Source organism: Anolis sagrei, chromosome X (assembly GCF_037176765.1).
Source record: "Anolis sagrei isolate rAnoSag1 chromosome X, rAnoSag1.mat, whole genome shotgun sequence".
Taxonomy (NCBI): domain Eukaryota; kingdom Metazoa; phylum Chordata; class Lepidosauria; order Squamata; family Dactyloidae; genus Anolis; species Anolis sagrei.
The window spans coordinates 88,119,327-88,134,179 of record NC_090034.1 but is presented as its reverse complement, the minus strand read 5'-3'; the positions used below and the strand labels follow the sequence as shown (position 1 = coordinate 88,134,179).

The 14,853-nt window shown below is 44.3% G+C and overlaps 1 protein-coding gene across 1 annotated transcript in view; it reads right to left on the bottom strand.

The window, feature by feature from the left end:
* ARHGAP33 (Rho GTPase activating protein 33) overlaps positions 1–12,139 on the bottom strand; it is a 74,977-nt gene extending 62,838 nt beyond the window's left edge. The window contains exon 1 of the mRNA XM_060783921.2: positions 11,993–12,139. Coding sequence (XP_060639904.2) covers positions 11,993–11,998 — 6 coding nt within the window. The 5' untranslated portion in view covers positions 11,999–12,139. The remainder of the gene's footprint in view (positions 1–11,992) is intronic.
* Between the last annotated feature and the right edge of the window lie 2,714 nt (positions 12,140–14,853).

Sequence of the window (14,853 nt, the reverse complement as noted above, 5' to 3'; positions counted from 1 at the left end):
AATGTTTTAGGACAACCTCAGTGGCCCGAGACACAGGGATTTTAGCTATTATGATATATGTGGCTATTTTATGCTTATTTATATTTATGTAATTTGTGGTTTATGCACTGTGTTCATTTTTGTTTATATGTCAGGTTGGGTGGATGTTGATTGTCTGTATTATGGAGTTTTGGTTGTTGTTTTTTTCTAATTTTTTCAACACTTTGAGTCCCATTTGTGGGTGAAAAGGGCAAGATAAAAGTAAATAAATTATTATTATTATTATTATTATTATTATTATTATTATTAAGAGGAGGAGGAGGAGGAGGAAGAGGAGGAGGAAGCCGCCCCATCTCTGAGCGGCTTGATCCCACCATGGATTCCTGAAACCAGGGAAAGTAGTGAACTATTTTAATGTATTGTCAAAGGCTTTCATGGCTGGAATCATTGGGTTGTTGTAGGTTTTTTGGGCTATGTGGCCATGTTCTAGAAACATTCTCTCTTGATGTTTCGCCTGCATCTGTGGCAAGCATCCTCAGAGGTGAAACGTCAGGAGAGAATGCTTCTAGAACATGGCCACATAGCCCGAAAAACCTACAACAACCTAGTGAACTATTTTGACTACACTTGGGCCAGAAACATACCCCAGAATCACAATGGAGGTCCAAGAAATGGAGGAAGGAGAATTTTTGGAGCATAGTTCAGTGAAACCGTGGATATCAAATATATGGAGAAGGGGTTTATATAGTACAAACTGGGCCTCAGATCAAATATTTTGGTAATTTGTTAAAATAAGATATATCTTTTGGTAATAACACATATAGAATAACACCTATTTCTTGGAAGTGCTTGTTTTTAGAGCAGGCCAGTATAACTTGTGGCCCTCCAGATGTTTTGGGACTTCAGCTCCCAGAATTCCTGACCATTGGACAAGCTGGCTAGGGCTTCTAGGAATCCCCAACACATGGACAGCCACAGGTTGTGCAAGCCTGGCTTAGAGTCCCAGTATTCGTAATTTATCCCTGGGTCGAACATATATGAAAAGCAGTACATTTGGAAGACTATAATATAGGTATACTGTGGAATGTTTATGGCACTTCAGGTATATACCTGGAACAAAACACTCTGATGCCTAAAGAATCTGGCAAGGAAGATAAATGGAATGATAGAGAAAATAGTTACAATCCTTCTGCACTACACAGAAAGCTGAAATTTCGTAACAAAAGGCATGAGATCATAAGAAAAAAACCCTCTAGAAATCTGAATGGTAAAATCGAGCAAGGCAAACGTTTGCCGCATAATAGAATCAATGTTTCAGCACAAAAGAAGCGATGGCAAAGGCCTTGAGAACCGGAGAGCCGTTCCCTTATCAATACAGCATTCAACCCGCGCCCACAATGGCTGCCACGCGTGGACTGAGCCAGGGCCGGCCAAAGACATGCTGTCTGCGGAGGCAAACTACAAGAGGGAGCCTCCCCCTCTTCTGCCCCAATTCCATGTGCAGAGACTAACTGGGCTGACAGCCCAGCCAAGCCAAGCCTTTTCCTTGCCTCGGGCAGAGTAGCAGTCATTGTTCTTCATTCCTTCTCGCACAAAAAGAGATAGTTACTACGATTGCGCAAGTTAGTTTTGTCACAAACCTCTCTTCCTTTCCCTGACAGCCATAATATTGGTAGGGATGCTATTATTTTTGCTCAATAATAGCATGACTAACCCTGACAGAAGGCACTGAGTCTGGCTTGACCACTGAAGACTCCTCCACTGTTCCTGAGGCTGATGGTTGAAGGACTGCAAGCCCTTCTCATCCCCAAAGCAAGGGAATGGGCAAAGGATTCAGGAGCCATAGTTAGAGATGGAGGATGGCTGCTAAGAACTTACACACCAACTTCGACTTCATTCTGCCTAATGAGGTGGCCCCGAATTTGGCCACAAGACACCTACTAACCCAAGGAGTGACCATCACTCAAAAAAATTGATTTTGTCATTTGGGAGTTGTAGTTACTGGGATTGATAGTTCACCTACAATCAAAGATAATTCTGAACTCCACCAATGATGGAATTGAACCAAACGTGGCATACAGGACTCCCATGACCAACAGAAAACACTAGACCTTGAGTTTGGGAGTTGTGGTTCACCTACACACAGAGAGCACTGCGGATTCAAATAATGATGCATCTGGACCAAACTTGGCATGAATATTCCATACGCCCAAATATGAACACAGATGGAGTTGGGGGAAATAGACCTTGACATTTGTGAATTGTAGTTACCAGGATTTATAGTTCACCTACAATAAAAGACCATTTTGAAGCCCACCAATGACAGGATTGGGGCAAACTTCCCACACTGAACCCCCATGACCAACAGATAATACTTAAGGCCATCCAGTCCAACTCACTTTGCCAGGGCAAGAAAACGTAATCAAAGCCCTCCTGATAAAGAGCCATCCAGCCAAAGATATAGATAGATATATATGATTCACACACACAGAGAGATATAGTATCATAGATTTGAAAGGAACCCCTAAAGAAGGACAATTTGCATGTTGCATGTTCCAGAGTAGGCAAACCAAACAATCTCCACTTCAACACTGACAAAGAAACAATAAGAAATACTGTTTACCCACAAGCAGAAAGAAATACATATATTAGAAACCAACGCTTTCACATTACTTTATTTTCCAGATCACCAGACTGGGCCACAGCAACACGTGGCAGGGGACAGCTAGTGTGTGTATGTATACACACACATACATAAATATACATATACATACATAAATATACATATAGGTAAAGGTTTCCTCTGACATTAAGTCTAGTCGTGTCCAACTCTGGGGGTTGGTGCTCATCTCCATTTCTAAGCTCATTTATATTTATCATGTCAGGAGTAAACCAAACAGTTGTACTGCATTTTTAACAAACAAACAAACATACAAAACACAAAGTTTGCAAGCTTGGTAGTTGATTAAATGTCCTTTGACCAGTAGCTGGCCACTTGGAGTACCTCTGGTGTTACTATAAGAAGGTCCTCCACTGTGCATGTAGCAGGGGTCAGGTTGCATTGCAGCAGGTGGCCTGTAGTTTGCTCTTCTCCACACTCGCATGTCGTGGATTCCACTTTGTAGCCCCATTTCTTAAGGTTGGCTCTGCAGCTCGTGGTACCAGAGCGCAGTCTGTTCAATCTGTTTTGATTTAAGTTTTCTAAGATCTACAGAGACACTTGCTGGAACACCTCAGCAAGCAAGAGTCCAAAAGGGGCAGGCGAAAACTCAGAACCTCAATCAATAGCTGATACCAAATGAGAGACTCTCCCCCTGGGCACACAGAAAACTGGGTGACTTGGAAGGCGCTGAAATTTCTAAGCTGAAGAGCCAGCATTGTCCATAGACACTTCCAAGGTTATGTGGCCGGCATGATTGCATAGTGTGCCGTTACCTTCCTGTCAGAGCGGTACCTATTGATCTAATCACATTTGCATGTTTTCGAACTGATAGGTTGGCAGAAGCTGGGACTAACAGCGGGAGCTCACCCCGCTCCAAGGCAAGAGAAAACTAAGGCAGTAGCATAAGCAAACTGTACTATCAAAACCTAGGAGCAATCAAAATAAGAGGCAGATTTTTCAAAGGCTGGAGGCAGTCTGAGGGAAAAAAAGATCTCCACTTTCATTGCCTACGTTCATCCTATCCTATTTCCCACCTCTGGCAGTAGCAGGTTTTGCAGTTTTTGCGTTGTTTCGGAAACCTGCCAAACCTGTTTGATCACCAGCAACAGGACATTTTGTAAAGCCAAGCTGTTTTCAAGCCATTTTCAAACACTGGATCAAAAAAAGAATCAAATGCTATTATCTATTTCTAGCTTTGTCTAGTCAAATCGAAATCCAAGTCAAATCAAATGCAAAAATAACTGGAGCTGCAGAAGGCCAAACTGTATTGTAAGTTTTCATACATTTACATAAATACATAATGCAGCCCTTGAGCACATGTCCAATTTGGAAAGCAGGTCTTAGTCCACATTGCAGTTGCCCGGTTCTGAGAAAAGAGTATGATTTTATCTTTTTTTAAACACCAAACTTTGGATTTCAAAATTAATTGTGAAGTCTCTCTCTCCGTTTCCTAATAATCATCAGATATGTGGAACACCCCGTCTACAATGCCAGAAATACAGCTTAATGGTGTAACGTTAGAAAATGTTGACCATTTCCACTACTTTGGCAGCCACCTCTCCATAAAAATCAACACTGACACTGAAATACAACACAGCCTGAGCTTTGCGAGTGCAGCATTTTCCCAAATGAAGCAGAGAGTGTTTGATCAGGACATCCATAGGGAGACCAAGGCACTTCTTTATAAAGCTATTGTCCTCCCAACCCTATTATATGCCTGCAAAACATGGACCATCTACAGACGTCACACTCAACTCCTGGAACGAGTCTATCAGCGCTGCCTCCGAAAAATCCTGCAAATCTCTTGGGAAGACAGGTGGACAACTGTCAGCCTGCTGGAAGAAGCAAAGACCACCAGCATTGAAGCGATGCTCCTATGCCATCAACTCGGCTGGACTGGCCACGTTGTCCGAATGCCCAATCATTGTCTCCCAAAGCAGTTACTATACTCACAATTCAAGAATGAACTGTGAATTGAAAAACAGAATGTTGGTGGACAGGAAAATAAATTTAAAGATGGGCTTAAAGCTAACTTTAAAAACTGTGGCAGAGACACCAAAAACAGGAAAGCCCTGGTCCTTGAATGTTCTAACTGGAAGTCAGCTGTGACCAGCAGTGCTGTGGAATTTGAAGAGGCAGAAATGGAGGGCGAAAGGGAAAAATGTGCCAAGAGGAAGGCATGTCAAGCCAACCCTGACCGGGACCACCTTTCACGTGGAAACCAATGTCTTCACTGTGGAAGATCATGTGGGTCAAGAATAGAGCTCTACAGTCACCTGCAGACCCACTACACTTGGAAGTCCATCATACTCAGACAACAAGGGATCACCTAAGTAAAGTACAGAAGAGTCTTACTTATCTAACCTTCGTTCATCCAACGTTTTGTATTATCCAACACAGTCTGCCTCCCGCCCAGATCCACTGCTGTTTCAATACATTGCAATGTTTTGGTGCTAAATTCGTAAATACAATAAATACTACATAATATTACAATGTATTGAACTTCTTTTTCTGTCAATTTGTTGTAAAACATGATGTTTTAGTGCTTAATTTGCAAAATCGTACCGTAATTTGATGTCTTATTAGCCAACATTTTTGCTTATCCAACATCCTGCTGGCCCATTTATGTTGGATAAGCGAGACTCCACTGTAAGTTTAAGTCACACGACAAAGCAAGGAGTACCTTCATCGCCCCCCACACCCCAGGAATTTTTCTAAGTTGTGTTTGTTATATTTCTATCCCACGTTTTCTTCAATGAGTTCAAGGCAAAATATATGGCTCTCCTCCTCCTTCCCTGTGAGACAGGAGATAAGCTTGAGAAAGAGAGTGACTCGCATATGGTCACTCCATGACTTTCATGATGCATTGGAACTTGAACCTGGATCACCCCGGTCCCACACTCAAATACCTACACTGGCTCCTTTTTATATTACTTTAGAGCTTTATAGTGCTTATTATTCTTGGTGTTGTTATTATTTTAACACAGAGCATTGCTACTCAAAACGGTGGTCCATGGACTCGTGATGGTACCCAAGGTAATGGTACCCCTACTGGGTATCCAGGAGAGAACGTAACAATGCATATAATGGGCACAAATATGGTACCAGTCCCTTGATGTGGTCGTTGCTAATCCCCACATCAAATACCTCTAGAAGCACTGATTGAGAGCAAGGCTTCTTAAACTTCCCCACTTGTGACCCCTTTCCAACCTCCAGAATTTGATATATAGTTATATAAAAATGTATAAAAATCAAATATCAGCATTTACTAAACAATCTGATTTTCGGTGGGTTTTTGTGTGTTTTCTGGGCTGTATGGCCATGCTCCAGAAGCATTCTCTCCCGAAGTTTCACCTGCATCTATGGCAGCATCCTCAGAGGTTGTGAGGTCTGTTGGAAACAACGCAAGTGGGGTTTATTATCTGTGGAATAATGTCCAGGGTGGGAGAAAGAACTCTTGTCTGTTTGAGGTAGGTATGAATATAGCAATTGCCACCTTGATTAGCATTTATGGACTAGCAGTTTTCAAGGTCTGACTTCTTACTGCCTTGGGGAATCCTTTGTGGGGAATTGATTTTCCTTTCTTTGTCTTTTTTGTGGATTTATATCTGGAGCATTTTCTGCAGTCAACTGTAAACACTGGATGCTGCGGCTAATCAATTGGTATAAACGGGTTGCCTTCCGAAACCTTCTAAGGTTGCCAAATGTGTAGTCAGCCCAACATTAAAGGAATCCCATTTGGGGTCAGGACCCACGGTTTAAGAAGCAGTGGCTTTATTTATTTATTTACTGTATTTATACCCCACCCATCTCACCCCGAAGGGGAGTCAGAGCGGCCTTACAATGGGCAATAATTCAACGCCATGTAAAACAAACATATAATCAAAGAAACATATAGATTAAAACATAGAATTAAAAACATATAAACTTTAAGGTAAAGGTTTCCCCTGACATTAAGTCTAGCCGTGTCCAGCTCTGTGGGGTGGTGCTCATCTCAATTTCTAAGCTGAAGAACCAGCGTTGTCCATAGACACCTCCAAGGTCATGTGGCCAGCATTTGTGTATTGTATATTGCATTGTATGTTGTAATTGTTAGGCATCGAATTGTGCCTTTTGTAAGCCGCCCTGAGTCCCCCCTAGGGGGTTGAGAAGGGCGGGGTAAAAGCACCCCAAATAAATAAATAATAATAATAATAATAATAATAATAATAATGACTGCATGGAGCGCTGTTACCTTCTCGCAGAAGCGGTATCTATTGATCTACTCACACTTGCATGTTTTCGAACTGCTAGGTTGGCAGAAGCAGGGGCAACAGCAGGGGCTCACCCTGCTCCCCAGATTCGAATCGGCAAAGTTTCGGTCAGCAAGTTCAACAGCTCAGCAGTTTAACCCGCTGTGCACCAGGGGGCCATTAAATTAAAAACATTTTTTTTCATGAGAGGAGCGACTTGAGAAACTGCAAGTTGCTTCTGGTGTGAGAGAATTGGCCCTCTGCAGGTATGTTGCCCAGGGGATGCCCAGATTACCATCCTTCTGGGAGGTCCCCGCATGGGGAGCTGGAGCTGACCGATTCGAACCTCCAACCTGTCGGTGTTCATTCCTGCCGGCACAAGGGTTTAACCCATTGCGCCACTGTGGGCACCTCCAAAACTATTATTAAAACCACACAATATGGAGCAAGTGACATCAAATTAGAATCTTCAAAGAAAAACTTGGAAGTTTCCTTTTGGTTGACTTTTGGAATTCACTACAAACACTGCATTCCATGGTCCTTCAACTTGGTTCCCGGGACAAATGCCTGGCTTGCCCATCATCCCAAACAGCCCCAATCTTGGATCTCTGATTCAACCTCTTAAGGACCTCCTTCCGGACTTCAACTTTTCACCTTTAGTCCTGATAGTTGCTTCAAGTCCAGTTTCCTGAGCCTAGAAATTCTTCCAAAGAACTCTGATAATGGCACCAAGCAGAGAAGGGCCTGGGAATGTCTATGACTGGGAGATTTAATGATTCCTAATACAATCATGGAGGGTATTTAAAAAATAAAATAAAATAATCTTTGGGGCTGAGGGAATTTGGCCTATATGACTGAAGGGGCAGTGCTCTTCCCATTTTAATATGGAATGCAATGTTTTTAAATGTTTAATACGTTTTATTTTTATTTTATTTTTTGGATTTGTATGTTTTAAGGCATTAAATAATTGCCTCTTAAGTAAACCGCCTTGAGTCCCCTTCGGGGTAGAGAAAGACATGGCATAAACAGAGTAAATAAATCTATATAAAGAAAAATATAATGTTCCATTTGTAGGATTAACATAACTCAAATACCACTGGATGAATTGACACCAAATTTGGACACAATACACCTATCAGGCGAATGAGTGACCATCACTCATAAAAACTAATAAACACACCAGAAGGGACTTAAAAAGCCAAAAAAAGCAAAAATAAGCTACAGCACATGCGCAAAAACAACTCCCCCGGCAAACAAAGCACACAATAGCATATGCACACTCTCTTCCAGACTACAGCTCCCAGCATTCCTCCCCCTTTAGGAGAGGAAGATGATCCAAATTCACTGCTTCCAAGCTCCAAGTTTGCTTCTCCTTGGATTTCTTTGAGAGCATCCCAATCCCTACATATTTCCAATTTCCTATTCCTGGACTCCAACTCCCAGCAATCCTCCAGATAGATAGATTAGATAGAGTTAGATAAGTAAGTGGATAAATAGATCGATCAGGAGGACTGCTGGGAGTTGCAGTCCAAGAATAGCAAAGGAAGAAAGGGGAGAAAGAGCAAGGGAAAGAAAAGGTGTGGGGGAGGAAGGGAAGAAGAAGAAGAGAAGGAAGGAGAGAAAGAAAGAAAGAAAAAGGGGAAGGAAAGAGGGAGGGAAGGAAGGAGAAAAAGAAAGAAGAGAAAGAGGGAGGGAAGGTTGGCCACAGCAACGTGTGGCAAGTACAGCTAGTAATAAATAAATATTTATTTGTATTGTCGAAGGTTTTCATGGCCGGGATCACTGGATTGTTGTGAATTTTCTGGGCTGTATGGTTATGTTTCAGAAGCATTCCCTCCTGACGTTTCGCCTACATCTATGGCAGGCATCCTCAGAGGTTGTGAGGTCTGTTAGAAACTAGGAAAATTGAGTATATATATGTGGAATGTCCAGAGTGGAAGAAAGAACTCTTATCTGTTTGAGCTAGGTGTGAATGTTTCAGTTGGCCACCTTGATTCAAATTTAATGGCCTAGCAGTTTCAAGGTCTGGCTTCTTTCTGCCTGAGGGAATCATAGGGACTATCAAACAGAGTGCCCAAACACGAATCAAGGAAAATGAAAGGCACTACTTCAAACAGAGAAGTCAGCCATAGAAGGACTTGATGAACCAACCTGGACATAGCATATTATTTGAGAACACAGAAATGCTTGACCACTCTAACAACTGACATGTCAGATTCCAAAGAGAAGCCATTGAAATCCACAAGCATGTGGGCAATTTCAACAGAATGGAGGAAACCATGAACATGAACAAAGTCTGGCTATCAATGTTAATTTGCTGACCAAAAGGTCGCCGGTTCAAATCCGGGGAGCGGGGTGAGCTACTGCTGTTAGGCCCAGTTTCTGTCAACCTAGCACTTCGAAAACGTGCAAATGTGAGATCAATAGGTACCGCTTCAGCAGGAAGGCAACAGCGCTCCATGCAGTCGTGCAGATTACATGACCTTGGAGGCGTCTACGGACAGTACCGGATCTTTGACTTAGAAATGGAGATGAGCACCAATCCTCAGACTGGACTTAATGGCTGGGGAAAACCTTTACCTTTACTAAATAAAGAACAACACTCAAAAACTGGGAAATTCCAAGCAAGAAACAATCAGGGACAACAAAGAATTCCCCCAGGCAGTAAAAAGCCAGACATTGAAACTGCTAGGCCATTCAGTGCTAATCAAGGTGGCCAATTGCAACATTAACACCTACCTCAAACAGACAAGAGTTCTTTCTCCCACATTGGACATTCCACAGATATATAAACCCCATTTTCCTAGTTTCCAACAGACCTCACAACCTCTGAGGATGCCTGCCATAGATGCGGGCAAAACGTCAGGAGAATGCTCCTAGAACATGGCCATACAGATCGGACAACTCACAACCCAAATCTTTCTTTCATTTTAAGACGCCATGGATTGTAAGGGCACTTCTACACTGCCATATAACCCAGAACATCAAGGCAGAAAATTCCACAATATCTGCTTTGAACTGGGATACCTGAGCCCACACTGCCATATATTCCAGTTCAAAATAGAAAATGTGGGATTTTGTTTATTTATTTATTTATTTATTTGAAAATTTATATTCCGCCCTTCACACTCCGCATGGGACTCAGGGCGGAGCACAACATATATACGGCAAACAGTCAATGCCGGGACAGAAAACCATAAATATATACAAACATTAAAATCACTTATATTCACATTAAAAATTGCTTAAAACCCATCTCAGGACACCATTTTACCTCATTGCACTGCCCCAAAGTCTTGGTCCCACAGCCAGGTCTTCACCATCCTTCTGAAGGACAGGAGGGAGGGGGCTGATCTAATATTGCCAGGAAGGGAGTTCCATAACCAGGGGGGCAATCACTGTAAAGGCCCTGTCGCTCGTCCCAGCCAAATGTGCCTGTGATGGTGGTGGGACCGAGAGCAGGGCCTTCCCAGAAGATCTTAATTTCCGCAGTGGTTCGTAAAGTGAGGTGCGTTCGGACAGGTAAACTGGGTCGGGGCCATTTAGGGCTTTATAAGCCAAAGCCAGCACTTTGAATCGTGCCTGGAAGCAAACAGGCAGCCAGTGGATCTGACATAACATGGGAATTGTGTGCATCCTGTAAGACTATTTGAAGCTTCCAAACCGTCTTCAAAGGCAACCCCATGTAGAGCGCGTTGCAGTAGTCTATCCTGGATGTACCGAGAGCGTGGACCACCGTGGCCAAGTCTGACTTCCCAAGGTACTTTATTGTGGAAGGGGCCCCAGATAACCCAGTTCAAAGCAGATATTGTGGTGTTTTCTGCCTTAATATCCTGGGATATAGGGCTGTGCGGAAGGACCCTGAATATGGACTCAGATAACTGAATTCAAAGCAGATATTATGGGGTTTTCTGCCTTTATATTCTGGAATATAGGGCGGTGTAGAAGGGTCCTGAGTGTGGACCCAGACAACCAAGTTCAAAGCAGATATCATGGAGTTTTCTGCCTTGATATTCTGAGATATAGGGCTGTCTGGAAGGGCTCTGAGTGTGGACTCAGATAACTCAGTTCAAAGCAGATATTGTGGGGTTTTCTGCCTTGATATTCTGGGATATAGGGCTGTCTGGAAGGGACCTGAGTGTGGACTTGGATAACCCAGTTCAAAGTAGATTTTCTGCCTTGATATTCTGGGATATAGGGCTGTCTGGAAGGGCCCTGAGTGTGGACTCGGAAAACCCAGTTCAAAGCAGGTATTGTGGGATTTTCTGCCTTGATATTCTGGGATATAGGGCTGTGTGGAAGGGCCCTGAGTGTGGACTCAGAAAACCCAGTTCAAAGCAGATATTATGGGATTTTCTGCCTTGATATTTTGGGATATAGGGCTGTGTGGAATGGCCCTGAGTGTGGACTCAGATAGCTCAGTTCAAAGCAGATATTGTGGGATTTTCTGCCTTGATATTTTGGGATATAGGGCTGTCTGGAAGGACCCCGAGTATGGACTCAGATAACCCACTTCAAAGCAGATGTTGTGGGGTTTTCTGCCTTAATATTCTGGGATATAGGGCTGTGTGGAAGGGACCTGAGTGTGGACTTGGATAACCCAGTTCAAAGTAGATTTTCTACCTTGATATTCTGGGATATAGGGCTGTCTGGAAGGGCTCTGAGTGTGGACTCAGATAACTCAGTTCAAAGCAGATATTGTGGTGTTTTCTGCCTCGATATTCTGGGATATAGGGCTGTGTGGAAGGGCCCTCTGAGGCTGCACCCCAAAAGCTGGGAGGATCAATAGTGGGTGGGAGCAGGGCCGCCTTGAAGAAATCCCCTGGCTCTGGATTGGGAAGGTAACTATGTATCTACACACAATGCAAGGCCATCTAGGTAAACTGAGCCTCCTAAGAGGATCTAGGGCCAGGGCGCTACAGTAACCCATTCACTTCCTTTCGCACCAGCAATCACATTAGGAGTGGGGCCAGCTTTTGTTTATGGGGAATCTGGGTTTCGATGGTAACAGGTGCATGTCAGGGAGAAAGAAGAGAAGGAGGGAGGGAGGGGGTCGCCTTGATGCTCAAGCTAAAGCCCCCCGCCCCAAATAAATGAAAGCCCAAGGCCCCAGACTCACCACCATGGCGCCGCGTTCCTGATGCACTGGCCAGCAACTGGAGCCAGGCACTGGCCCAGGAAAAGAGGGAGGGAGGGAAGGAAAGAGGGAGGGAGACAATGAGAGGGAGAGAGCACGCAGAGCCCCCTCCCCTTGCCTCCGCCCCAGCCTGGCCCCTCCCCTCCCCTCCCCTCCCTCCCCTCCCTTCCCTCCCCTTTTGCCTGTCTGTGCCTGGGAAGAGCCTGAGCCAGGCAAGAGGGAGCCGGCGAGAAGGGGGAATCTTATTGTCCAAGGCTCTCCCAACTGCCATGTCAGGTTACGCAGAGAAGCCATTGAAAGCCACAAGCATGTGGACAATGTCAACAGAAAGGAAGAAACTATGAAAATGAACACAATCTGGCTACCGGTATTTTTAAAAAAATATCTGAAATTATAACAGTAAATAAAGAAAGGCACTCAAAGACAAGGGAAATCCAGACAAGAAACAATCAAGGACAGCTAATCACCTCTCAACAAAGGATTGTCCCAGGCGGTAACAAGCCACACCTAAAAACTGTCAGGCCATCAAATGTTAATCAAGGTGGCCAGATTGAAACATTCATACTTAGGTTGTTGTAGGTTTATCGGGCTATACAGTCATGTTCTCGAAGCATTCTCTCCTGACATTTCGCCTGTATCTACGGCAGGCATCCTCAGAGGCTGTGAGGTCTCAGGCATTCATACCTAGCTTGTTGTAAGTTTATCAGGCTATATGGTCATGTTCTAGAAGCATTCTCTCCTGACGTTTCGCTTGCATCTATGGCAGGCATCCTCAGAGGTTGTGAGATCTTAGACATTCATACCTGACGTTTCACCTGCATCAATGGCAGGCATCCAGAGAGGTTGTGAGGTCTCAGACATTCATACCCAGGTTGTTGTAGGTTTATCAGGCTATATGGTCATGTTCTAGAAGCATTCTCTCCTGACGTTTCGCCTGCATCAATGGCAGGCATCCACAGGGGTTGTGAGGTCTCAGACATTCATACCTAGGTTGTTGTAGGTTTATCGGGTTATATGGTCATGTTCTAGAAGCATTCTCTCCTGACGTTTCGCTTCCATCTATGGTAGGCATCCTCAGAGGTTGTGAGATCTTAGACATTCATACCTAGGCTGCATCTATGGCAGGCATCCTCAGAGGCTGTGAGGTCTCAGACATTCATACCTAGCTTGTTGTAAGTTTATCGGGCTAAATGGTCATGTTCTCGAAGCATTCTCTCCTGACGTTTCGCCTGTATCTACGGCAGGCATCCTTAGAGGCTGTGAGGTCTCAGACATTCATACCTAGGCTGCATCTATGGCAGGCATCCTCAGAGACTGTGAGGTCTCAGACATTCATACCTAGCTTGTTGTAAGTTTATCGGGCTATATGGTCATGTTCTAGAAGCATTCTCTCCTGACGTTTCGCCTGCATCTATGGCAGGCATCCTCAGAGGTTGTTAGGTCTCAGACATTCATACCTAGGTTGTTGTAGGTTTATCGGGCTATATGGCCATGTTCTCGAAGCATTCTCTCCTGATGTTTCGCCTCCATCTATGGCAAGCATCCTCAGAGTTTGTGAGGTCTCAGACATTCATACCTAGCTTGTTGTAAGTTTATCGGGCTATATGGTCATGTTCTAGAAGCATTCTCTCCTGACGTTTCGCCTGCATCTATGGCAGGCATCCTCAGAGGTTGTTAGGTCTCAGACATTCATACCTAGGTTGTTGTAGGTTTATCGGGCTATATGGCCATGTTCTAGAAGCATTCTCTCCTGATGTTTCTCTTCCATCTATGGCAGGCATGCTCAGAGGTTGTGAGATCTTAGACATTCATACCTGACGTTTCGCCTGCATCAATAGCAGGCATCCACAGAGGTTGTGAGGTCTCAGACATTAATATCTAGGTTGTTGTAGGTTTATCGGGCTATATGACCATGTTCTAGAAGCATTCTCTCCTGACATTTCGCCTGCATCTATGGCAGGCATCCTCAGAGGTTGTTAGGTCTCAGACATTCATACCTAGGTTGTTGTAGGTTTATCGGGCTATATGGCCATGTTCTCGAAGCATTCTCTCCTGATGTTTCGCCTCCATCTATGGCAAGTAATCTCAGAGTTTGTGAGGTCTCAGACATTCATACCTAAGCTGCACCTATGGCAGGCATCCTCAGAGATTGTGAAATCTCAGACCTCACAACCTCTGAGGATGCCTGTCATAGATGCAGGCAAAACGCCAGGAGAGAATGCTTCTAGAACATGGCCATATAGCCCGAAAAACCTACAACAACCCTGTGATTCCGGCCATGAAAACCTTCGACAATACATATCCACACCTATACATAACTCCACCAGACAAGAGTTCTTTCTCCCACCCTGGACATTCCACAGATATATAAACCCCATTTTCCTAGTTTCCAACATACTTCGCAACCTCTGAAGATGCCTGCCATAGATGGAGGCGAAACGTCAGGAGAGAATGCTTCTAGAACATGGTCATATAGCCCGAAAAACCTACAACAACCCAGGGGAAATCTTGCTTGGTTGGTTGGCTGGCGCCTCTTTTGTGGCCACTTCTCCAACCCCTCCTCACTCTCTTCCTGCTGGAAAGCGGGATCAAAATAATGCACCGATCAGGGAAACATAGCCCCAGTTCGCACTCAAAAGGAAGAGCTTTCTCCTTTCTGCGTGGCGAAACAAAAGGGGCAGCTGGCTGGAGCGCACAAAGGGGCTTCTGTGTGCTCAGCTCTGCTTCTAGAGAGGGAAGCAAGGGAAGCGTTTTCTTATTCTAATCGGGCTTTTTCCGCCTCTCCTCCCTCCTTAACTGCCTCGGTCAAGGGCACAGGAGCCACCCAACACATCCCTCCCCCC